This window comes from Suillus subaureus (assembly GCF_016647635.1).
Source record: "Suillus subaureus strain MN1 chromosome Unknown BJ212scaffold_2, whole genome shotgun sequence".
Lineage (NCBI taxonomy): Eukaryota > Fungi > Basidiomycota > Agaricomycetes > Boletales > Suillaceae > Suillus > Suillus subaureus.
The window spans coordinates 275,442-299,363 of NW_024538558.1; the positions used below are offsets into that span (position 1 = coordinate 275,442).

At 46.8% G+C, this 23,922-nt stretch overlaps 7 protein-coding genes across 7 annotated transcripts; 3 read left to right on the forward strand and 4 right to left on the reverse strand.

Moving 5' to 3' along the window:
- Positions 1-932: 932 nt before the first annotated feature.
- On the reverse strand, positions 933-2,526 carry BJ212DRAFT_1573008 (uncharacterized protein). Its single transcript, XM_041342083.1, has 3 exons — positions 2,299-2,526; positions 2,220-2,240; positions 933-2,165 (listed from the first exon to the last, which is right to left on the reverse strand). The coding sequence occupies exons 1-3, from the start codon at positions 2,368-2,370 to the stop codon at positions 963-965; spliced, it is 1,296 nt and encodes a 431-aa protein (XP_041198732.1). The 5' UTR covers positions 2,371-2,526; the 3' UTR covers positions 933-962.
- A 2,380-nt stretch (positions 2,527-4,906) lies between these two features.
- Positions 4,907-5,911, reverse strand: BJ212DRAFT_1259563 (uncharacterized protein; the record flags this gene model as incomplete). Its single annotated transcript, XM_041330037.1, has 4 exons — positions 4,907-5,212; positions 5,271-5,523; positions 5,576-5,717; positions 5,770-5,911. 4 exons carry the CDS (start codon positions 5,909-5,911, stop codon positions 4,907-4,909), a joined length of 843 nt encoding a protein of 280 aa, XP_041198733.1.
- A 2,222-nt stretch (positions 5,912-8,133) lies between these two features.
- Positions 8,134-11,555, forward strand: BJ212DRAFT_1508685 (uncharacterized protein; the record flags this gene model as incomplete). The annotated part of the gene is made up of 11 exons (XM_041341635.1): positions 8,134-8,491; positions 8,570-8,917; positions 9,014-9,227; positions 9,289-9,485; positions 9,536-9,724; positions 9,771-9,855; positions 9,880-9,953; positions 10,004-10,155; positions 10,202-10,835; positions 10,889-11,294; positions 11,339-11,555. The coding sequence occupies 11 exons, from the start codon at positions 8,134-8,136 to the stop codon at positions 11,553-11,555; spliced, it is 2,874 nt and encodes a 957-aa protein (XP_041198734.1).
- Positions 11,556-15,111: 3,556 nt separating this feature from the next.
- Positions 15,112-16,557, reverse strand: BJ212DRAFT_1294914 (uncharacterized protein; the record flags this gene model as incomplete). The annotated part of the gene is made up of 6 exons (XM_041332267.1): positions 15,112-15,118; positions 15,238-15,249; positions 15,296-15,351; positions 15,401-15,835; positions 15,916-16,129; positions 16,394-16,557. The coding sequence occupies 6 exons, from the start codon at positions 16,555-16,557 to the stop codon at positions 15,112-15,114; spliced, it is 888 nt and encodes a 295-aa protein (XP_041198735.1).
- Positions 16,558-18,158: 1,601 nt separating this feature from the next.
- On the reverse strand, positions 18,159-18,828 carry BJ212DRAFT_1314316 (uncharacterized protein). Its single transcript, XM_041334116.1, has 2 exons — positions 18,454-18,828; positions 18,159-18,289 (listed from the first exon to the last, which is right to left on the reverse strand). Exon 1 carries the CDS (start codon positions 18,630-18,632, stop codon positions 18,474-18,476), a length of 159 nt encoding a protein of 52 aa, XP_041198736.1. The 5' UTR covers positions 18,633-18,828; the 3' UTR covers positions 18,159-18,289; positions 18,454-18,473.
- Positions 18,829-19,698: 870 nt separating this feature from the next.
- Positions 19,699-20,704, forward strand: BJ212DRAFT_1443614 (uncharacterized protein; the record flags this gene model as incomplete). The annotated part of the gene is made up of 4 exons (XM_041337857.1): positions 19,699-19,840; positions 19,892-20,033; positions 20,085-20,337; positions 20,396-20,704. 4 exons carry the CDS (start codon positions 19,699-19,701, stop codon positions 20,702-20,704), a joined length of 846 nt encoding a protein of 281 aa, XP_041198737.1.
- Positions 20,705-21,089: 385 nt separating this feature from the next.
- Positions 21,090-21,287, forward strand: BJ212DRAFT_1314322 (uncharacterized protein; the record flags this gene model as incomplete). The annotated part of the gene is made up of 1 exon (XM_041334117.1): positions 21,090-21,287. A coding segment is annotated over one exon (198 nt), but the record flags the coding sequence as incomplete, so codon positions are not given.
- Positions 21,288-23,922: the final 2,635 nt, after the last annotated feature.

Genomic DNA, 23,922 nt, shown 5'->3' on the forward strand with positions numbered 1-23,922 from the left:
GACCACGGTAGCTCAACGTCAAGTACCTGCTGAGCGAAGGCAAAGGAATCAGAGCGACACTCAAGTACATCGCGCGCACCAAAAGACTAGAACAGATATTCGGCGACGTCACCCCGCCAGAGGAGAAGTAACAGGTCAGAGAAGAGGAAAGAAGAACGAGGGAAGGAAACAGGAAGATTCCAAAAATACCATGTACCACTAACTTTACGCCTTAAGACGGCGTCACCTGTCCCTGCCTTAGCACGGACCATTGCAGAGCATCGACACACCAAGGACAAAGCACATACAATAGAATAGCATAGGTACCGTACGTAGTGTCCACCATAGGGCCCCGCCCCAAGGGACAATAAACAAGGATCCCCAAAAAAAAAAAAAACATCAGTCCGGCAGTCCGTCTATCCTAGCGTACTAACCTTCTTTGCAAGGTTTCTTGCCCTAAAAACTCCCCTCAGACCCAAACTACTTACAAGCTACCATTTGTTTAACAGGATTCAATCTGGTGTGGAAAATTCGTGATTGTGTGGGACCACTGCGATTCCCGCCCTCTTGTTTGGTTTCATTCGACGCCTCGAATTTTCAAACATTCTGTTACCACTAGCACTGACACACGCTTCGAGTCGACCTATTGTCAGTTGATTCAGAGCAGAAGTGTGCTTATTTCGCATGGCGCAGTTCCCTCTTGCCTGCTCTTTGGCATCCATCCTGAGCGGTATGCATACCTTGCGTTGTACCTGTATCCGAAGCTACATCATGGTCCTTCCCCGAGGTCAGCGACGCATCTTGATCACGATGCAAACGTGGAAAACACCTACAAGTCATAGAATCAAAGTTTAAATCAGTGTGTAGGATACATAGATCATGACGGTGTAGGTCTGATTCCGTCTGAACCTGACATCTTCACTTCGGAAGTCCGTAACAACCAAGTCTGTTTACGACAAGCAACCTCTAATACAAGGAATGACTCATGTCACTACTAGTACTTCTTTGAGAGAAGGAATAAGAGCAACGTATTCCGCTCGCTGCTCATCTGTTATCGACATTTCGAAGCCGAACGTCAGGCTCTCCAGGGGACACTTTGACCGTGTCAAAAATGCATTGAATTCCTCATGAGGCCATGGGTATATGCCGCGAGTTTCGAGAGCGCGCAAATTGGGAAGTGACAGGGTATTGAATGGGTTAAAATGCCCTGTGTCGTCGTCGTCGTCGTTCAAATCGTCGAAAACGATCTGTAAGGATTGGAGTTGGGTGTGCGTGAATGGCTCCAAGGTCTCTATGGCGCCAAAAACTATAGTTGTCGTCAAGGAGGAGAGGCTGGGGCATAGACGGAGCAATTGGAGGAATGAACTTGGTTCGTCTAGGTCGATCTGGATATTTGTGAGGCGGGCCCAGCCTGAGGTGGGATTGAAGGTAGATGCGTATTCCATGTTGAAGAACAGTCCTGTTACCGTGAGACTGCGTAGAGTGCATGGCGGTTGCGAGATAGATTGGACGATGCGAGCCTCAGAATTAGAAAAATACAATGATATAGTCAACTCCTTAAGTGTGAGGAAGTCTGATATCGTAAACTCAGGTTGGAAGCCGTCGTGATAAAAATCAAGAGACAGAGACGAGACTTGATTTATGTAGGGCTGAAGAAGACTTCGTAGCTCGGTCCAGTCATTTTTGTGATACTGGAGTTCCAGCGAGAGCGGATGCCCTCGTGATCGCTTGAGCCATGCCTCATAGCAGAAGGCTGCCCGCTGCCAGTCTTTGCCCACGGACAGTCTGTGCCACAAATTAGGCATATCCACAGCAACCTCCCTCCATCGTCGACATATTCTTGTCAAAAGCATAGGAGCTGCCCTTGATACAGGCAACAAGTGGTACCCAATCGGAAGACAGTGAACAAAAATCTGGGATAGGACTTCGGCTGGCAAGCGCCAGAGAGCTGATACAAGTCGCTTGTGCAAATTCATGGACTGAGTGATTTTGTCCTTCTTCGCGATCAGTTGCTGGTGAATATGGTTGATACCATCTATGACTGTTTCAAAACGCGAGATTTCGTGGGATGCTGCATCCAATTGCTGCTGGCGTTCGGTGATGATGGCACTGATGTTCTGATAATCGAGCTTGAAGGCAGAGTAGTTCGTATTGCTAATAGGATACTGAGTTTCGAGGTCCGGTATCTGGTCCTCGTGAATCAATGACATTGATATATGTATTCAACTCAATTGACATACGATTACTTGTGAATGAGCGAGCTGAAGTAAAATGTTTATTATTATATGCAGACGAGTGCCTATGAAACTGGGCCCTTACGATGTTTTGCAGGGCACCAATAATATCCGAGACCGAGGGAAAATTTTGCATTTGAGTTGGCTGTCGTGGCATCAATCATGTCTGTATGTTGTCGACGGTCGTCTAACGCAAAGGACGTATGCTTGTAAGGTTCTGAAAAGAAGGTTCAATGTTGTTTGAACTGACAGTACTAGTAGATCCGTTTGAAATTCAAGACGGCTGTGCCCGAAACCCCGCTCGCGTAGGCAACATACATGATATGCACTCTCACTGACCAGACAGACAGGATGGAGGACGGACGACCGCACCAGACTTTCGGGGAAACCAGGTGCCCTCCACTCTTGGGCCTAGAAGCTTCGTGCTCATGCATAATTTTTGGGTAACGTGTCCCCTTACGTCTCTCGGTTCTGTAGATTGCTTTTCTACCATCGTGCATCCACGCCATACCAATTATCATCCGTTCCACGACTGCGCACGGGTTTTGCATTTCATCCTGCTGAACCTGCCACCTTACCAAGAAAAGTGGACCTGTCCATCAGTATCTGCGTCACGGGTTGAAAATTGTGTCAAAGCTTTTCTAAGCTCGGACGAACCAAACGGGGCACAAAGCCGCGCATGTGCAGAATTTTGATGGCAATCCATTCCCAGCAGGATCGTCTCTACGCGCTGAGAATATCACTTGCAGTTTGCAGTTCCGTGAGGGCTGATTAGTGTTGGGACAACTTCATGTACTGCAGAGCGGATTGTTTGGTGGTCAAATTTATACTGGGTTACGCCAGTAAGCTTCCCGCGAAGGTCCATACCGGTAAGTATGAGTACCCTTGTTTTTTGCATCATGTGTTCTACAGAGAATTGAGAGCCTAAAAATTTGATGACTGGTGGGGGAGTACTGAGCGTGGAAGGCGATCTCGCGAAGCTTCACCCACACGCGTGTACTAAAATTAGGGAGAAGGTTTTCTAATCAGTGACCTCTGTCAAAAAGTACCTACAACCGGGTATGTGACTAGTATGTAACCAACTTCATATCTACATCGTATGTATTCGAGGGATGAGATGAACATCAAGGCATATCTTCGTGAATGAGATTGATGTTAACCGTGTGTATACTCAGGAGAAGCATAACAGATAAATAGCCAGAAGCGAATCCAGCGTCCGGCGTGTTTTATCATTGCATGAGGATTGGTGTTCGAAGCTACAGCTTCCGGAGCGGTACACGATGTAGAGACAGTAGCCCGAGCCTGTGTTTGCGAAGATGACTGGGCCTGAGCCGTGCCGCTGGATTGCTGCGTGGCATTGCTATTGGGAGGGCGCGAGATACTTGCTGTAGGGGTTTTCAGAATTAGCCTCCGTATCTCTCTTGCTGACACGTTTCTCTACGTGATATGAGGTGGGGTTCGAACATCCGAGAAGAAAATGAAATCAGGCGGAATTGAACGTTCGGCAAGGAAGATAGGAACATACGCGTTTGTCCTTGGCATATGGAACGTCAACTTCTGCTGAGGGACGCTCATGCGGCTCGATATCTGCACCACTTGATCTGGCAGAGAGTCGCTTTCGAATCCAGTGGAAAGGGCGGGGTTGGGTCCGTCGGGATGGCATATTGTGTGCACAGGGTGTATGGGGCGAAATAAAGATAAAAAACGGTTACGAAGGGTGCTTCTATGCGATGGTAGTGATATAGGATGGAGGTGATGTGATATAGAAGACTGAGAACATTAAGACGATGAAAACAGGACTAGACGAGGCATCATTAAGTCGACGTACGTGAGCATGATGTTGTGTGTCGTCAAAAAAACCTCGGGGTACCCGAGGGGAAACCTTGATTGGCTGATGGACAGGACGTCGTGTAGCATCAGCCTAGAATGCATGAGCTTGGGTGCAATGAGAAATACTAATGTCTGTGAAAGTGTCACGTACAGCGAGTAGCGACTTGTCGCGCTGATCCGAAAGAAGGTCGTCGAGGCCAGCTTCTTTTAATATAGCGAAAACGTCCCATATATACGCGTTGTGGTCTTCGCAGCCAGTGACTAGTAATTTTCCATCTGCTGAAAAGGACACGTACTCCAACGGTCACAGTGCATGATGAAGGGGCGAAATGATCGGTTGGTCATCGTCGAGGTTCCACAATTGTGCTGTGTGGTCCCACGATGCGCTTGCGAGGATGCGGCCATTCGGAGATATCGCAATGCGATAGACGCTGGAGGTGTGCCCATTGAGCACAGCGATCTGCTTATTTGCTTCCAGTTTGTTGTATTCCATGTCCCGGAGTCTGTGTCACGTGTTTTATAAAGACATGAGGCGCGACGTCTAATTTTGATCGGAACTCAGTACTCAGTCTCGCTAGCCCGATGTCATTCAACTTAGTAAGCACCGATGTGATGAAAGGTCTGCAGTATGTGTTTTTAGTATCCCTGCTTCCTCAGAGGCATCCATAATTGAAATCGATATGTGTATGTGATCTCGGTTGTAATAAATTACCATTTCACCATTTCAAAAACCTATAATTTACGAGCGGTAGGTGACCTTGTGAAAAGATGTGTCATGAGGATGGGGTGATTAAATCCATTAAACCGACTTACCGGTTCTTAACCGGACACGACACGACTCTCATTCACTGGCGCTTTGACACTCAATACTGAGGCCTATTCAAGGGATACTCGTCTTGAGAATGCGGAGACTTGTGATCTTCGTTGAGGGGCAACACGAGGGCTGCAATAGAATAGATGATCACAATGGCATACTCCATGAGCATCTCCATTACGAGGTAGATCTGCCATTCGCCCGTGAAGATGTTGAATTTTGCGAGGTCACCAGTGTTGGCTTGGGTGCTTGAGGTTGAGGTTACCGAAAACGTGCTCGAAGAGAACGTGGACAGGATGCTGTAGATCGTCCGAATGGCAAGGAAGGGAAGTGCGACGGAGATGGCCTTCAAGAGCTGAAAATAATGCGTAAGAACATTAGTCGGACAGATGATGGTGCTTCGAAAAGCTCACCTGCTTGCGGTATCTCAGGATAAAGCGGACTTGGGTCCATAGGTGGAGACAAATGCCGACAAGGATAGCATATAGGACGGCAAAGAGAATGACACCGGCCCTGCGCATAGTGTTCCCACTCGAGTTTGAGCTTGAGCTAGAACTTGTCTCATCGGAGATACCGACGATGACAAGGATGAGAGCGATCATGCCGAGGAGTTGAAGCAGGCGGAATAGTCTCTGATATCTTGGAAAGCCCTCAGGAGTTTGGAATCTGTGGTAATGTTCAGCACATTCCATGCAAAATGGCAACAGGATGAACGTACATTGAGTGCAATAGACCCAGCGTGCAAAGTAACAATGGGGATAGGCCAGATGCTTCTAGAGCGTAACCGCCGATGTATAGCGAAGTGTTCACGGGAGTAATTTCCTCGGCCGCAACAAGCAAAGCACCACCCAATACTCGGACTGAAGGTATAACAGGGTTAAAATTATATCTTCAATAAGTCGAACAACTTACCGATGCAGAATACCAACAACAAGACCCACCCATCACCTCGGGCCATGCCATACTTGGACACTATCTTGAGGGAAACAAGCAGGAAAGGAACATACATTGCGATAGTCACAGCTGCAAGCACGCCATGAGAGTCGAGAGCCATGTTTCCTGAAAAATTGGAGTCGGAGAAGGAGGAGGGATAAAAATGAGAGAAATGATGGGATGCCTGCCTGCCTTTTGTATGAGATCATGACGGACAAGAGGCAGTGAGCGCCAGGCCCTGTACTGCCTGGGGCGTTGCGTTTAGAAAGGCGAACCTTCTGGGTTTGACATGTCGAAGGCTAGACTTAGTATATATCCCTTCCGGAGCAATCGGTACTCCACAGAAGTCGGCATTTTTCCAGAACTCGTGTTTCTAACTGACTGAACACAAAATTCTTGACATAGATATCCTTCTCCCTCTAATATGAGGTTGAATGACCATGATTGAAGCAGAATTGAGGGAGATAGTTGAAAGTGGCATCATCATGCAGAAATGCCGATATGTGCCGTAACGGAGTCTCAATATTAATACTGCACAGCACTTTAAAAGTGCTTGTGCTGCGGCGAGGGTAAGGTCCATACACATTATCACACTATGGGATATGGAAACACGTATAATCCTTGCGAGGCCCGAAAGTGAATTGCCATTGACAAACAATCAGACAGCCGCAGGTAACAAAATATCGCGCAGGTTTCGAACCGCATGACATGTGTAAGTAGGTCATTCATTAAAATAAATACTAGTAAGCACTCAAGTACTCAAGTACTCACTAACCATTCCCCATCGGATGGCTGGTGGAAATGTGTGTTGTATCAGCACGAAGTTGAATGAATCCGATTGTTTACTGGTACATATGCATACGCACATGATGATCAACCTGAATTGTATTCCACCTGCGACGCAGCGACACAGCCGAGATACTAAGTTTAGCTTCGAACTTGATGACTGCAGTCAGTCGAACGGTGAGTCCGCAATTAATGTATCATACACAACCTAGTTTAATCTTTTTCAAGATAGCCAATATCATAATCGCGCGGGAAACATCAGATTAGTGACGACCATCAAAATAATCAGGGGAGGTACAACAGATAAAGAGCCAGAAGCGAGTCCAGCGCCCAGCGTGTTTGATCATTACATGAGGATTCGTGTTGGTGGCAGAAGCTCTCGGAGTAGCGGCGGCTGGTAATGTAGTGGACGACGCAGAGATAGCACGTGGCTGTGAAGATGACTGTGACTGAGCCGCGCCGCTGGGTTGCGGCGTGGTATTAGGGCGTGAGGTGCTTGCTGTAGCGTTTTTCGGTATTGGCCTCCGCTTTTCTCTTGCGCAAGCGTTCCTCTGTGTGGTACGAAATGAAGTTCGAACTTCTAAGAGGGAAGAAAATGACATACACGTTTGCCCTTGGTATACGGGACATCAACTGAGCGAAGCTCAATCCCGGAGCCACTTCTCCCAGAGAGCAGATTTCGAGCCCAGTGAAAAATGCGAGATCAGGATGACGTATCGTGAGCATTGGGTCGTGCAGAAAACTGAGAACATAACATCAGGAAAACACAGGATGAGATGCTAACTACCTACACGAGCATGATTTGGTGTGTCGTCGAAAAAGCCACGGGGTACTAGAGGGGAGATTTTGATTGGCTGGCGGACAGGACGTCGTGTAGCATCAGCCTAGAATGCATGAGCTTAAGTGTAATGAAAATTGATGATGGAAGTTTCACGTACGAGTACCGACTTGTCGTGACGGTCTAAAAGGTCGTCGAATCCAGCATCTTGTAATATCGCAGAAAAATCCCATGTGTACGCATTTTCGTCGTCGCAGCTAGTGGCTAGTAGCTTTCCATCTGACGAAAAGCACATGCAGTTCATTGCATCTGCATGGTGGAGGGAAACGATGGGCTGGCCGTTCTCAAGATTCCACAATTGTACTGCAGTGTGATCGAAGGATGCGGCGCTTGCGAGGATGCGATCATTTGGAGATATTGCGATATCATAGACAGCGTTGGTGTGCCCACCAGCGAGCAGTGCGATTTGGTTCCAATTTGTTGTATTCCATGTCCTAATAGAGGCATTAGCTGACCCGGATATAACACAGCAAAAACGCGAAAAATACGGTGCTAGGATAATTTCTTATATTTTCAGAATTCCCGAAATTGTATCCGCATATTACCCAATTCAAAATAACAGCCTGTGTATTCTCAAAGACTCTCGAAATAAACCATATGTATTATTTCCACTCGGCGTGATGCATACATATGACGTCGACGCGCGCACAAAATCACTGAGTCCCTCGCTATATAGCGCCGTCGCCGAGCTCATCATCCCTCGAGCACTGTAGCTGACCATGTCAATGAATCGTTACAAATGCAGCTGTGTGCGCTGCTCGCAGCATCCAGACGGATTCACGTACCAGACACGGCAGGTTATTACGAAGCACGCGAAGAAGTACCCCCCTGTCTTGCAACCAATGGGTGTCAATACCAATGCTGATGCAGGTGCAAACCCGATGAACGATGCATCTGGGGCATCATCTGAGTCTGAGGGTACTGACCATCGAGAGAGACCGGAGATTCCACCTCAAGTCAGAGAGGATGAGTATGATTTCGAGTTTCAGCATATGGATGACCAACATGCGGAAGAGCAGCCTCGATATCTGGCAGAACAACAAGCACCTGTCCAGGAACTCCAAGACTTCAACTTCCGTCTGGTGGCATGGCCTGATGTGTGAGTTCCTGGCAGTGACCAGGATCAAGAGGACCAACCGTCTCTCATTCCATGAGCCTTCCAAGAACATCCAGGTGTCCGCCTTGCCTATCTCAACACAGTCATTGGTAATGTCTTCGGAAAGCAGAGCATACAAGCTGCAACGGATGCTCTCAACAATCAGCTAAATTGCATGCTACTCGAAGGTGTACTACCTGAGCATCCGCGTCCCGTCTGCCATCTCCTCAGCGTGAAGTGTCAACTTGGCATTGATGCTGACCAGTGGATCACCCAATATGCGATATGCCCTGAGTGCTGGAAGCACTTTACTCCTGCTCAGGTCAAGGAGCTTCCATCTCCCGAGTGTACTGTGCCAGACTGCGAAGGAGTACTATACGATGAATATACTGATGCGAAAGGCAAGCGTGTCTGAACCTCCAAAAAGATCATGCTGCATGTATCTCTCATCGGAAGCCTTTGCCGAATGTTCATGCGACCTGGTTTCGCAAAATCAGTGTGAGACAGCCAACAAGATCGTCCAGGACAAAATGAAGACGAAGACTATGTCATGACTGATATGCATGACAGCATGTTATGGCATGAACTCGAGACAAATACTGTCCACAAGATTGGTGAATTAGGTACCATCTGCGACCGCCCTCATGATAACCAACCAGCAACAACAAAGCTTACTGAACATCGATATGGCCTGCATTTGACCTTGAATATTGACTGGTGAGTTTAAACATCATATTTGCACTTGCTGAACACTTAATTTGACATAATCATGATGTAGGATGGGAATACTCGAAAATCAGCCCCACTCTAGCGGCCCTATCTACTATGCTATCAATGACCTCCCACAAGATCAACGATTCTTACAAGTCAACATCATATGCGCAGCAATCATGCCAGGTCCAAAAGAGCCAAACATAGTTCAAATCAACCATTGTTTGGAGCCATCTACTCATGAGCTGATGGAACTCAAGAATGGTGTGAAGTGTTGAATGCTAATTGTATGCTCACTGTTTGAACTTATCTAGGGGTCAAAATGGATGTTTATGGAGAAGAGGAACTTGCAGATGTATTTGCAGATAACGAAGCCCTTGCTTGCAATATGCCTGCCTCACATAAATGTAACAGAACAGCTGGACATAGTCATGACTTCCATCCATGTGTGTTTTGTGATGTTGACATCATCAAAATCAATACTCCTGAAGGCTACAACAATTGTAAGTGAACTTTCACACACACGATCCCTGTTGACTTGGTGCATAGTGTGGACTGACAAAAACAATTATCATATGCTTCGTCAGAGCTTCTACTCTAAGGATGCTACTCCCACTCACCAAGAAGCGATCTTGTGAGACCATGGAGTTAGATTTAGCATTCTCAATGTCATTTCAGGCTGGTTACCATCAAGAAAGTCAGCTCTTGACTTTATGCACTGTATCTTCCTTGGTATGTGTTTATTTCTTCATTCTGACATGCCTACATCTTGATTGATCAAGGAATCATTTCGCACCTATTTATGCACATGTTGTTTGGTGGATATATGTTCTCAGGCATGGGTGGTGTCAATTCTCTGAAGCGACACTTTGAAGACATAATTAATGCTGTAAGATGGCCTAGCCACATCACTCGACTGCTGAAAAACATATGTGTTTGCCTTGATAGCTGACTTACTTCTTATCTTTGTCCAACATCAGCTGGGTGAAAACCAATCCCTCGAGAAGGCTGACGAGTGGCATTGTCTTCTAATGATCACCCCAGTCATTCTCTGGTGGTCTTGGAGGGACGCTAATGATGAAATACCAGACACTGAGCCTCCTCTTCCACCCAACACTATAGCCCCAGATTTTTCCCATAACTGCTGCTTGCTGTATAAGGCCATTCTATTCCTGTGCACTGGTGTCCGAATTCTCACATCCTGCATGATCTCTATGGCTCAGGCTTGCACTGGTCAGAGCTTTCTAGCCCATTACTGCTTGGAATGTCTGCAGCTTCGCATCCCACTCACCATCAACCATCAAGCTTTGATGCATACAGCTGATATGATAAAGAAGTTTGGTCCTGTATATGCCTGGTGGCTCTTCGCATTCGAGTGGTTCAATGGCATGCTGGAATGTGTTCAACATAACGGTCATGATGGAGGACGGATTGAGTTAACTCTCTTATGGAACTGGGTCCAAACTCATCTCATTTATGAGTATCTTCTGGCTCTTCCTGCTGACACCCATTCTTTCGAACAAGACCAGATTAACTGCATTATCAAGGTACAAGCTCAAGACTGTGGAAGTATGATGATGCAGATAGCAGTTTACCAGAGCGAAGCTGCCAAAGGTACATGTTTATTCTTCACACTAATCTATCAACTGATGCTCATTTTCCATCAGACAATGTTAGGTTACCACTCCATAATGCAAAATTGATCAATCTCTGTGCATACAGCTCACCTCAAGGAGTATTCTACCCCATTCTTCTCCAGTACTGTCATTCTCTATGGCCCGACCTTCACCTGGTTGGTGATTTATCGTGCGACAATGGCACCCCCTTCTATGCGAACAAGGTAGCTCATGCACTCACATACATTCGCAAAGACAGCATTTGTTATGGCTGCACCATGAATTGGTGCACACATGCTGACTCATTTGCATTCATATCACAAGGTAGAACATGTGTCCCTGTGCAAATCATGGCATTATTTGTGGTTGGTGTTCTTGATGTTGTCCCTCATGTTTGTGCAGTGGTGCCGAGATTAGTCTCTGATGATGACATTCCTGCAATGCCATGGGATCTCTAGTAAGTCTTTTGGTTAGCAGGGACAAGTGCTCATATATTTTCAGCACATCTACACTTGGTATCCACATCTCCTACACTGAATTGGGCCCTCAGGAAGTGGTTCCAGTATCACAAATCGAGTGCCCACTGGCACTAATTCCAGTGCACTTGAATGTCCTCAAAAAAGATCTGTGGATCACCATCTCATTTGACCATGTAAGTTTACAAACTGTACTCTCATACAACAGTCTCAAAAAATTTGTAGGCCAGGAACAAACCTGAAGACTATTTAGAAGATGAAGATGGAGAGTAGATAAGGTGCACACTTTTTGTCATATCTAGTCACTGAACTCGTCATCCAACTCTGCAGCAGGAGGCAGCTCATGAGCTGTGCTAGTACTTGCTACTGGTTGTGCTGGGATGCTCTCTTGTCCCTTCCCTTTGTCAGTTGTGGCCTTTGATTTACCTTTACCTTTCTTTGTTCCATTTTCCTTCTTCTTCACCTCCATCTCCTCAATTTTCACATGCTTCTTCACTGCAATCACCCTCTTCTGTTCCTTCACTCGCTTCTGCCCTGCCAACATCTCCTCAGGGTCCTTTGGATCACCCCATGCTGTTAAGAACCATGTTGCTCAAGGGGGAGAGAGACTGACTCAGAGGGGCTTGGCCTCAGCTCATACGCTGTGCCCCTTACCTGAGTATGTGCCCTTCATTTCATATGAAGCCTGATGATGGTCCAACAAAGTCCAGAGGACTTCCAGAGGCTGGCTACTCTGCTGGAGAGCGCTAGAGGACTTCCAGAGGAGTGCGGGAAATGTCTGGAGGAGCGTGGGAGAGTTCTGGAGGAATGCAGGAAGTGCTCAGGAGAGTTCCCACTGCAAGGTAATACTTCTACAGGAAACAGGATGGAAGGATAGGAGGTCTGAAGGTCTGGAGGACAGGAGGACAGGGGGACAGGAGGACAGGAGGGCAGGAGGGCAGGATGATGGAGGACAGAAGGACAGGATGTCCAGAGGTACAAAGGACAGGATGTCTGAAGGTACAGAGGGCAGGATGTCTGAAGGACAGGAGGATAGGATGTCTGAGGGTTAGGAGGATGGAATGTCCAAAGGTACAGAGGGTGGAATGTCCGAAGGACAGGATGCCTGGAGGTATGAGGGACAGGAGGTCCGGAGGTCCGGAAGGAATAGGGGCTACATTGGATGAAGTCCAATGTAGAAACAAACAGAGGTAGACTACTCTAAGGTAGAGTTGGAGAGACAGGGATTGGACCTAAGTCCAGAAAGAGGGTAAGTGCCAGAAGGTGGAGCTCTGGCCTAGGGAATCAATCCCTAGGCCTGATGGGTAGGACAGACTTAGGTGGACCAAAGTCCAAGAGAGGATTGGGCAAGTCTAAGTTGATATTCAAACTAAGGAAACTACAGGAGTATCTACAGGGGTTATATACTGGAGAATGTCTGAGGGGATCAGTAAGCAAAGGAGCAGGGCTATGTACGAGCATGTGGAAACACATTAGTAAGTAAGACGGAACATAAGTAAATGAACTCGGAGATGAAGACTTGTACAAGGATCAATAAGCAAGACAGAAGAAGAGGTAACTGAAAGCTGGAAAGGTAGAGGTGCCTAAATGGGGATAGGCGCAGGATCTCGGACAGAGGGTGGGAATAGGTCCAGCATTAATATCTGGAGATCTGGGGATCTGGAAGACAAGGTGGATACAGGACCAGAATACGAGAAGGTGGATATAGTCTGGAATCTGAGATGAGGTGAAGTTCGGATGTCTTGCTGGATGGAGTGTGCATAGGGTGGATGGGACAGGGGGGTATGGATCAGGCTAGCAGTGGAGATCCGATGGTCCAGAGCTCAGGGGTAAATCAGGAGCGTAGTCGATCCTGCTGAGGTGTGGAGCACAGTGGAAGGGGATCTGGGAATGAGCTGGATGTGAAGTAGGGTCCGGATGTAGGCTCAGAAGGCGTGGGAATATGATGGAATGTGGGTCTGGATTGTGGGATATGACACATGCACACCCATTGTCTAGGAGAAAACTAGGTGAGTCATACAGTGGCTCAAAAAACTGTCCACATGTTTTGACATTTTTCACTATCTATGATATTGTGTGAGAACGAACAAATGCCTCAAGGACATGCTTATACCACATTGTAGTATGGCTTCAGGGCTTTCATTTGAGCCCTACACCGTGGGAATCGGTGGAGATATGGTGGAGATACAAGGCTTACAAAATCATGACTCATGCAGACAGTTTTTTGAGCACATATTAAAACTATATAAATCATCATTTATGACACCATAACAATCATGCCACCATTAAATAAATTATAAAGTGGTGTCATTATGTCATTTTAAAACCATATCTAACTATACAAACCAAAAATTTCCATATGTCATGGTTATATTCACCATGAAAGCCACCCCCCCTGCTCAAAGGGATAATATCCTCTCTCTTTCCTATTCTGGCCTCTCTGCTTGTCAAATTTCCTCTAGAACTGGAGTATCCAAGTCCACTGTGGCCAATTTCATCAAAGAAAGTCACACAGACAAGGAAAACTTCTGTGAAGGGTGTCCATCCAAGCTCACCTCTACTGATAGGAGGGCTATTATTCAACATATCACTGCAGGAAAGGCTGATAATGCTGTCCAGGTCACCTATTACATCAATTCCACCATCACATTCCCTGTCTCTTCACACACTGTGAGAAACATTCTCAAGACAGCTCATCTCAGGTCAGTAACAAGGAAGAAAAGGCTCTCCTCTCTATCACACATAAACAGAGATGACTAACCTTTGCCTTGGCCCATCAGAATTGGATTACATGGAATGGAAGCATGTTATATGATCATATAAGACCACAATAAATAGGATTGGGTCAGATGGCAAGGTATATATGTGAAACAAGAAGGGTGCTAGTCCTCTCTGCATATGTGTGATAGAGAGGAGAGCCTTTTCTTCCTTGTTACTGACCTGAGATGAGCTGTCTTGAGAATGTTTCTCACAGTGTGTGAAGAGACAGGGAATGTGATGGTGGAATTGATGTAATAGGTGACCTGGACAGCATTATCAGCCTTTCCTGCAGTGATATGTTGAATAATAGCCCTCCTATCAGTAGAGGTGAGCTTGGATGGACACCCTTCACAGAAGTTTTCCTTGTCTGTGTGACTTTCTTTGATGAAATTGGCCACAGTGGACTTGGATACTCCAGTTCTAGAGGAAATTTGACAAGCAGAGAGGCCAGAATAGGAAAGAGAGAGGATATTATCCCTTTGAGCAGGGGGGGTGGCTTTCATGGTGAATATAACCATGACATATGGAAATTTTTGGTTTGTATAGTTAGATATGGTTTTAAAATGACATAATGACACCACTTTATAATTTATTTAATGGTGGCATGATTGTTATGGTGTCATAAATGATGATTTATATAGTTTTAATATGTGCTCAAAAAACTGTCTGCATGAGTCATGATTTTGTAAGCCTTGTATCTCCACCATATCTCCACCGATTCCCACGGTGTAGGGCTCAAATGAAAGCCCTGAAGCCATACTACAATGTGGTATAAGCATGTCCTTGAGGCATTTGTTCGTTCTCACACAATATCATAGATAGTGAAAAATGTCAAAACATGTGGACAGTTTTTTGAGCCACTGTACTTCTTGTTTTCTTCTCTCGCAAGCCATTCCACTGATACCATCCATCGGCATGCTTGATTCTCAATTTTCTTCACAGCTAAGAGCAGGAGTTCTTTTGAGTCGCCTTTAACCCAAGTGGTGAAGCGAGGTGGGGGGTGTGGATCTGCCACTTCATCAATAGCAGCCAAGAACCTCAACATCTACAATTTTGATCAGGGTCAGTGTCCATTTTAACTGTCATCATTTTACTCACAAGGTCACTTCAATATGTTCCAGCATGGGATATAAATCGCCCCATCTTTTGCCCCTGCTCACTCACCTTATCCTCATCCTACAACATCAAGGACTCTGTGAGTGCCACTCAATATTTCTCATACCTGAACTCTGAATCCTCTGGCAGATTCTTGTATTTGCATATATGCACTTCAAGTTTCTAAGGTACACAGGTGAGTTCTAGTTCGTATTAATGGCCCATGACTTACTCCTCTGGCACGACTTTGCAATTTGGCACGTGAAGTTGCCATTACAGCTACAGGCTGAGCTGAAGGCCCAAGCAGATCGTCTTCAACAGTACTTGCTACAGCTGTCAGAGGCACCACTGGGTGTCCAGACAACCTGCCTGCCTTCCACAAGTTCTTCTGTAAGTCTTGATATTTTTTCACCACACAGGTGCACAGGTCTTTGTCACTGATATCGCGAAGAGCAGGACCAGTGCCAGCACATACAGTTGTGCTGTGTTGACAAATGTAAGTGATGATGCGCAGGATGTTGGCGTGATTATCTGAATGCTGATGGGATTCAGTCCAGCGAAAACACATCAAATGCTCATTGGTGGCAGGATCAAGCAGCCACTTATTTTTGTCACTTGGATATGAAGGAAGCATGTCAACAGTAAGCTTTGCGCTTCCCATCAACATCTGAAACACAATGCAAACAACTGCCTGAATGATGTCTTATTAGTGTACTCTTCACATACTGGATCCACTAATTTACTCACCTTCAGACTATTGTCACTGAATGCAAGGGCACTCTTTTCAAGCTTCTCAACATCTTTCTCGAACTCCTCATTGGTCTCAGCTTCAAACCCATCTCCTACATCAACTTGACTCTTACTTGCAAGCAAACTGGCAACTTTCTGCTCAAACTGCTCCTCCAGACTCTTTATCTTGGCCTTGAACTCAGTCTTCGCAGCCTCAACATGCTGAATGCATCTAGTCTCCACCATGCGCAGTTCATTTGCATGTCACAGCTCCAAGTCTTCAGCTTGGGCCAGCTGGCAGTTGAAACTTGTCATCTCACTCAAGACTTGAGATATTTTCATCAACTTTGGTGGACTGCTAGTGTTCTGTGCTGAGCTGGTACCTGTTCCTACACTGCCTGGAGCTGTAGTAAGTCAGGGATCTATGATGGGAACAACTGATGCTGGCCACTGGAACTCATGTGAAGATGACCCTGGTGTCAGCGCTGGAACAGACATTGGACACCCATCCGACATTCCTGCAGGGCCACCTTGGTACATAGCCCTTCCCATCTCATGGGCACCAACCATTCCACTGTATGCATGGCCTGCTGGTGTGCCAGGATGGCCATACAAAGGAGGGGGAGGATTGAAGTTGAAGTTATACTCGGGGTTCGACATGGGACATTGTGGTGGGGACTTAGACGCGTCGTTCTGCTCAATAACTTTGTCATCCTTATGTGCAACATGTCCTGGATCATTCTTCCTTATAATCAAGCCCGCTGCACACAAATTCGAGCTGCTGTGTGTGATTTCAAGCTACCGTCGAAGCGTGATTGTTGTGCAGTGTCTACATATGGAAATATTGCGTGAATTGTGGGGGAAATGTAAGGTAAAAATGTGATAGATTGTGGGCAAAGCGTGTAATTGTTGGCAGATTGCCTGATGAGCGAATGTACCAGAAAACTTCGTGATATTGTGGTATATTTTCACGCTTCACCGACATTTTACCCACCTCATAATTCATGCGTTTGTGCTGTGTAAGCGTTTTTCCATCCAGAGTCCATTAAGCCAGGCAATACACCGAATGTGTGTCCCTTGAGAGTGGCGACAAGTTTGCCTATCTTCGCATCCCAGATTTTGACTGGGTGCTCGTCAAATATCCTATCGTGTCCAGCAGTCGCAAACATGGTCATGTCTGGCGAGTAGACGACTGCGCACAACCATATATGCCCAGTCTCGATGGGACCGAGGATTGTCTCTCCATTCTCCACGTCCCATTGCCTTACAGTCCCATCGTAGGATCCGCTCACCACTCTCTGACCATCTCGACTCCAGCAGACAGACACCACTGTTGTTGTATGTCCCAACCATTTCGCGATGACTTTGCCTGTGTTGATGTCCCACAACTTCACTGCGCTGTCCACAGTCCCGCTGCTAACCACTTTCTTCCCGTCCGGAGATAACATTATGGTCCTCACTTCGCTATCCCCGTCCCTCCAGTTGTCTCCTATCTGTTTCCCACTCTTCAAGTCCCATACCCGCAGCGAGCCGTCCAACGAACATGTCATCATCCACTGTCCGCCTGGCAGACATATGACGCCCTTGACCGAACTGGTGTGTCCTTCAAATTTCTTGCTGGGCTTTATCATTGATGTCTCAACGATATCGGTGAAGATGTAATCGACTATCAAGCACAGCTCCGTCTCAGCTTTCATCAAACAAAGTCTAAAATTATCACTTACCCCAATATGTTCCTTAGCTGGTCTTGATGTGTTCACACGAATGCGTATAGGTCAAGGCAGAGTTGAGTCTACTGGAAGTTCGAACTGGCTAATGTGACATCCTCGTGATTACAAGTTCACAGCTTGTATTATAGGCTGTGCAGCTGAAGTGCCCAATCCTCATTTGTGACCATGACTCGTATTCTATCAGTCAGAATAATCCCGCATTTACTGCCTGGCCAATGATCATGATATCAGATGCTTAATTGCACCTCAGATCTCTCCCAACTGCTTCTTGAACACGCTCGTCATTTTCAGAGTCCAAGTCGCCAATGCTCGATACATATCTCATGTGTAAGATGTACATTTTACTGTGTCTCTCATTATACGAGGAACTACGCTGAACCCTGGTTAGCTACATGCAACTTAACGGGTTTACTCTATGTTAGTATTTCTTGTAACTCTTACGTGGGTTGTGGCGCCGATCCTAATATTTTTTTCTCAGTTCAAGCAATGGTAACATTGATAGTGTTCGCCCTCCGCAGCAATCCTTCAAGTCAAAACAAATTGCAGAATCCCGCCACCAGAAAGGGGCAGAGTCTCCCTCACACACATCCGATTTCCTTCTACTGGACGTACCCGACATCCACTGAGCAGCTGGCTTTGTTCTGTGTTAAGCGGTTATCGTCCTGGATCGTCACGACCTGATGTCAGTTCAACTGTTACCGATCCACTCAAACGCCCTATCATTATACACCATGCATAGATAACAGACCCATACGGCAGATTCGCATACCCACATGTAAGTTATATCTACCTACTGCAGGAGTATTATAGGAGAAATTTTACTCACTAATTGACATAACATGTTAGTTAAAGATACGTTTGTGGTTGTATGGAGGGTTGGACTCCCAGGTGCCTAAGCGACATTGGTGTTGGCTGTGCAGGTAAGAATGACGTTAGTTGGACATGTGGTCGTTGGTTACTTGTCTTCGGCTGATAATGAGTGGGCAACAACTGACTTGGAAGCATATATATTAATAGCAACAAGCATCATATCTGAGAGTCTCCGAGCTGTCATCAGTTGGGCGAAGGGGAGTATCCACAATGGTTAGTACCAGGTTACACGTGATGATCGACCAGGCCCTCGCACCCGACCACAGCGGCTCATAGCTTGTTGGGCCACCGCCGCCACATCAGATGTCCTTTATCTTCGTCGTTAAAAGCTATATAAAGCCATATATTACGACCTAAAGGCTCCGCAATCAACGAAACGCACCCTGAAGGCTTCATCGGTCCTCAGGCTCTGATAGCTCCCGCTGAATGACGTAGGTGGCGCGCCTCCAGGTCGTTTCCTTGTCCCTGCCGACAAACATGCGCCATAAGTACGGTTCGTAACATCTCCAAAAGCCTAGTGAAGTTTGCAGTGATGGCTGTGCCAAACGAGTCGTAGGTTCAGAGCTCCGATTAATCAATCGGTCATGAGGCCTCTAGTCAGTGACCATGCATGAGGCCAAACATTAACCAAGGGTCGTGCTTCTGAACTATACGACTCAGTGCATTTGCCAAACACTGGTGCTTCGGTTACTTGAACGGATCCAACATCACGCGAGCCTAAAAAATTGACGATTCCACTGCGCATCAGTTGTTTGCACTGCCAAGAAGCTGTTTGCCAAACGTAACTTACAAGTTGCGGCGCGATAGGTGCGATGATGAACAATTTAATCTCCTAAAGGAACTATGTATGCTGCATTTACTAGTACAGACCTGGTTGTCTTGCCAGCCACCTTTTAATCGGCTTTGGTCGAGGACCGACCGTACCGAGGGTACTATATTAATATAGTACGCAGTACTTCAAACACTACTGCGCAGTGTGAAGTTCAACTGCATCCGTTTTATGCTCGCTTCCGTCACAGCCTCTCGCAGCACTGGGTTTCTGTCAAACTCAGAGATTTCGTCTTTACGCGATGAGGCAGCTCAGGGCAGCACTCACTGCCCTTGTCTACCATGATTTCATACAAAAGGCAGGCAACCATTCCATCATACCCCATAATTTCATCACTCCTCCTCTTCCATCCACTCCAGTTTTTCAGGAAAAATGACTCTCGACTCTCATGGCGTCCTTGCAGCGGTGACGATCGCAATGTATGTTCCCTTCCTGCTTGTTTCCCTCAAGATAGTGTCCAAGTATGGCATGGCCCGAGGTGATGGGTGGGTCTTGTTGTTGGTATTCTGCTTCAGTAAGTCGTTTGATTGATTGAAGAATAATTTTAACCCTGCTACACCTTCAGTCCGAGTATTGGGTGGTGCTTTGCTTGTTGCAGCTGAAGAAGTCACTCCCGTGAACACTTCGCTATACATCGGCGGTTATGCTCTAGAAGCATCTGGCCTATCACCACTGTTGCTTTGCACGCTGGGTCTATTGCACTCAATGTACGTTAATCCTGTTGCCATTTGTATGGAATGCGCTGAACATTACCATAGATTCCAAACTCCTGATGGATTCCCGAGATATCAAAGACAATTCCGCCTTCTTCAACTCCTCGGCATGGTCGCTCTCATCCTTACCATTATCGGTATCTCCGATGAGACAAGTTCTAGCTCGGGCTCAAGCTCGAGTGGGAACACTATGCGCAGGGCCGGTGTCATCCTCTTTGCTGCCCTATACATTATCCTTGTCGGCATTTGCCTGCACCAATGGACCCAAATCCGCTCTGTCATGAGATACCGCAAGCAGGTGAGCTTTTCGAAGCACCATCATCTGTCCGACTAACGTTCTTACGCATTATTTTCAGCTCTTGAAGGCCATCTCCGTCGCACTTCCCTTCCTTGCCATTCGGACGATCTACAGCATCCTGTCCACGTTCTCTTCGAGCACGTTTTCGGTAACCTCAACCTCAAGCACCCAAGCCAACACTAGCGACCTTGCAAAATTCAACCTCTTTACGGGCGAATGGCAGATCTACCTCGTAATGGACATGCTCATGGAGTATGCCGTTGTGATCATCTATTCTGTTGCTGCCCTCATGCTACCCCTCAACAACGATTACAAGTCTCCGGATTCGTATCAAGATCAGTACCCATTGAGTGGGCCTCAGTATTGAGCGTTAAGGCGCCAGTGAATCGGAGTCATGTCCGGTTACGGAGCGGTATTTCGGTTTAATGGATTCAATGATACCATCCCCATGACACATCTGTTTACAAGGTCACCTACCGCTCGTAAATATGTTGTCATAGGTTTTTGTAGTGGCCTAGTGGCCTAGTAGTAATTATTTTATGACCTGGTTCAAATAAATATATGTTGATGTCTGTGCCTTTGAGGGAGTAGGGACCCTTCATGATATCAGTACTGAGTCGACTGCCATGCGAGACTAAATAGCTCATTGACAGAAATACGTCTGAGTCCGATCGAAATTGGACGTCGTGCATCGTACATGTTCGACACAGTAAATAACTACGTCGATAATGATTGATGAAATTTAGACCAGACATCCACCATCTATCATATGCGAGAAGAATCGTTCTGTAGAAACAATTTGCGTGGCTCCCGTGTACGGGGCTCCACACGAGGTCCCAATAAATTATGCGATAAACAACATTCTCGAGAAATGGGATAATATATGGAAAGAGATCGTCGTGAAGATCAATGATGACCGTCGGTATACTCAGAAGATGTACAACAGATGAAGTGCCAGAAACGAGCCCATCCACCAGCGTTTGTAATCGTCGAATGAAGATTAGTATTTGAAGTTGTACTAGCGATGATGGGAAGTGTAGCGGAGGTGGAAACGGCAGCATGGGGTTACGAAGACGACTGGGTTTGAGCTGCGCCGCTGGATTACTGGGTGAGGGTGCTATTCAGAGGGTGATGAACTGCTCGCGATAGAATTTTCTTGCATTGGCCTTCTCTACTGAAGCCATTCTCTACGTGATGTGAGACAGGGTTTGAAGGAGAAAGTCATATCAGGAGTTGAACATCTGAGAGGATAAAGTGACATACGCGTCTGCGCGTTAGGGAAACTGGGACTTCAACTATTTCTGGTGGGCGCTTGTGAAACCCGATACCTGCACCACTTGACTTGCCAGAAAGACGATTTCGAACCCAGTGAAAAGGACGGGGTCCGGATGGCGTATCGTGTGCATCGGGGTGTCTGGGGCGGAATAAAGACAAAAAACGGCTACGAAGGGTGCTTGTATGCGATGCTGATGGTCGAGGTTGGGGGCGGTGCTGTACAGGCAACTGAGAACATTAAGATGATGAAAACAGGACCAGTGGATGAAACATCATTAACGACGTACGTGAGCACGAGTTGGTGTGTCGTCGAGAAAACTACGGGGTACACGAGGGGTCTCTGTGATTGGCTGATGGACCGGACGTGGTGTAGCATCAGTCTAGAATGCGTAAACTTAGAAGCAAAGAGAGCTGAAAGTGTCACGTACAGGCTCGGGGAGTAGCGGCATGTCGTGCTGGTCCAAAAGGTCATCGAGGCCAGCTTCTTTTAATATAGCAGAAATATCCCATATATACGCGTTGTGGTCATCGCAGCCAGTAGCTAGTAGCTTTCCATCTACTGAAAAGGACACGCAGTTCACAAAATGCGCATGTTTGAGGGGCGAACTGATGGGCTGGCCGTTGTCGAGGTTCCACAATCGAGCTGTGTTGTCGTAGGATGCGCTTGCAAGGATGCGACCATTTGGAGATATTGCAATGGCATAGACAGCGTTGGTGTGCCCATCGAGCACAGCGATCTCCTTCCAGGTTTTTGTATCCCATATCCTAATCGAGGAATCAACTGACCCGGATACAAGCGTTAATTGGGTCCAAGCCAAGCAATACGCCCAATTTGTGTGTCCTTTGAGAGTTGTAACAAGCTCGCCTGTCTTCAAATTCCAGATTTTGATTGCAGGCTCAGAATCGGGAACCGAGAGCCAGTGGCTTCCAGCAGTCGCGAACATGGTCGTGTCTGGCGAGTAGACAACTGCCTCCACGTGTTCGTGCCAAGTCTCAATTGGACCCAGGATTGTCTCTCCGTTCTCCACGTCCCACTCCCTTGCAGTTCCATCGTAGGAGCCGCTCACTACTCGCTGACCATCTCGACTCCAGCAGACAGACCACACCGCCTTTGTATGTCCCATCCATTTCGCGATGACTTTACCAGTGTTGATATCCCACAACCTCACTGCGCCATCCACACTCCCGCCGCTAACTACTTTCTTCCCATCCGGAGACAACGCTATCGTCCGTACTTCACTATCTCCATCCCGCCAGTCGTCTCCTATCTGTTTCCCACTCTTCAGGTTCCATACCCGCAGTGAGCCATCGCTTGAACAAGTCATCATCCGCTGCCCGTCTGGCAGATGTATGGTCCCAGTGACCCAACCAGTGTGTCCTTCGAATTTTTGACTGGGCGTTATTTCTAATGCCTCCTGCATCCCAACGATGGATGAAGACATGATCCTCAGTTTCAGCTACCGAGTGCGTCAGCATCTCAGCTTTCATTCAACGAAGTCCAAAATCATCACTTACTGCGGACACCAAGACACAATAGGCGTTCGGGCCAAGCACACTGCAAGTTCGAGCTGGTACGTTGTACGTGTGACATCCTCGTAATCATTTCACAGCTTGTATCATAGGCTGTGCAGCTGAAGCGCCCAGGCCTCATTTGTGACCATGACTCCTATTCCATCAGTCACAATCTTGGTTCCTGTTTTTACTGCCTGACCAATGATAGATTGCGCCTCAGACAGCACATCTACCTTTCCCCAGCCTACTGCTCATCGAACACGCCCGTCATCTAACTCTGTTCTATGTCCTATATTATCAAGCGGTGATCATCACGACCTGACGTAGATCCTAACCGTCATCGATGGATATGAATGGTCCATCATCAGAACCGCCTGAACGCGCCTCCCCTTAGCTACAGTGCTAATCGAGCTACTACCTGACCAGTAGTGCAAGCTGACAGAAACTCGCCATGATCGCCGAATATATCAGCGATACGGATGATACTTGTATCAGCGTACTCTAGCATATTGAGATCATCGACTATGACTTCCACATTACGACTAACAATGCCAATCGCTTGCAAACATTGTTTTGACACCGGGCTTTTCATTCAAACTCGGTTTTGCCTTGACTACTAGTAAGTAGTTCTACTGTAAGCACGCTGGCTTACTAGATTTCCCATAATCTACATAAATACTGTCCGCGATACTGAAACACCAAGCTTTCAGTATCACTGCCTTTTGGCGTAATAGTTAAACGGACGACAGTCTTGACTAAGTTGCATCTGCGTAATGCGTCTCACAAATCTGCCGTATG

What these genes read in the sequence shown, in the direction of transcription:
- BJ212DRAFT_1573008 (XM_041342083.1), bottom strand. Translation starts at nt 2,370, where the DNA reads ATGCCACGACAGCCAACTCAAATGCAAAATTTTCCCTCGGTCTCGGAT. An exon ending in TTGGTGCCCTGCAAAACATC is followed by an intron (nt 2,241 to 2,298) that starts GTAAGGGCCCAG and finishes ATTTTACTTCAG; the next exon opens with CTCGCTCATTCACAAGTAAT. An exon ending in TCGCTCATTCACAAGTAATC is followed by an intron (nt 2,166 to 2,219) that starts GTATGTCAATTG and finishes CACGAGGACCAG; the next exon opens with ATACCGGACCTCGAAACTCA.
- BJ212DRAFT_1314316 (XM_041334116.1), bottom strand. Translation starts at nt 18,632, where the DNA reads ATGCTTCCAAGTCAGTTGTTGCCCACTCATTATCAGCCGAAGACAAGT.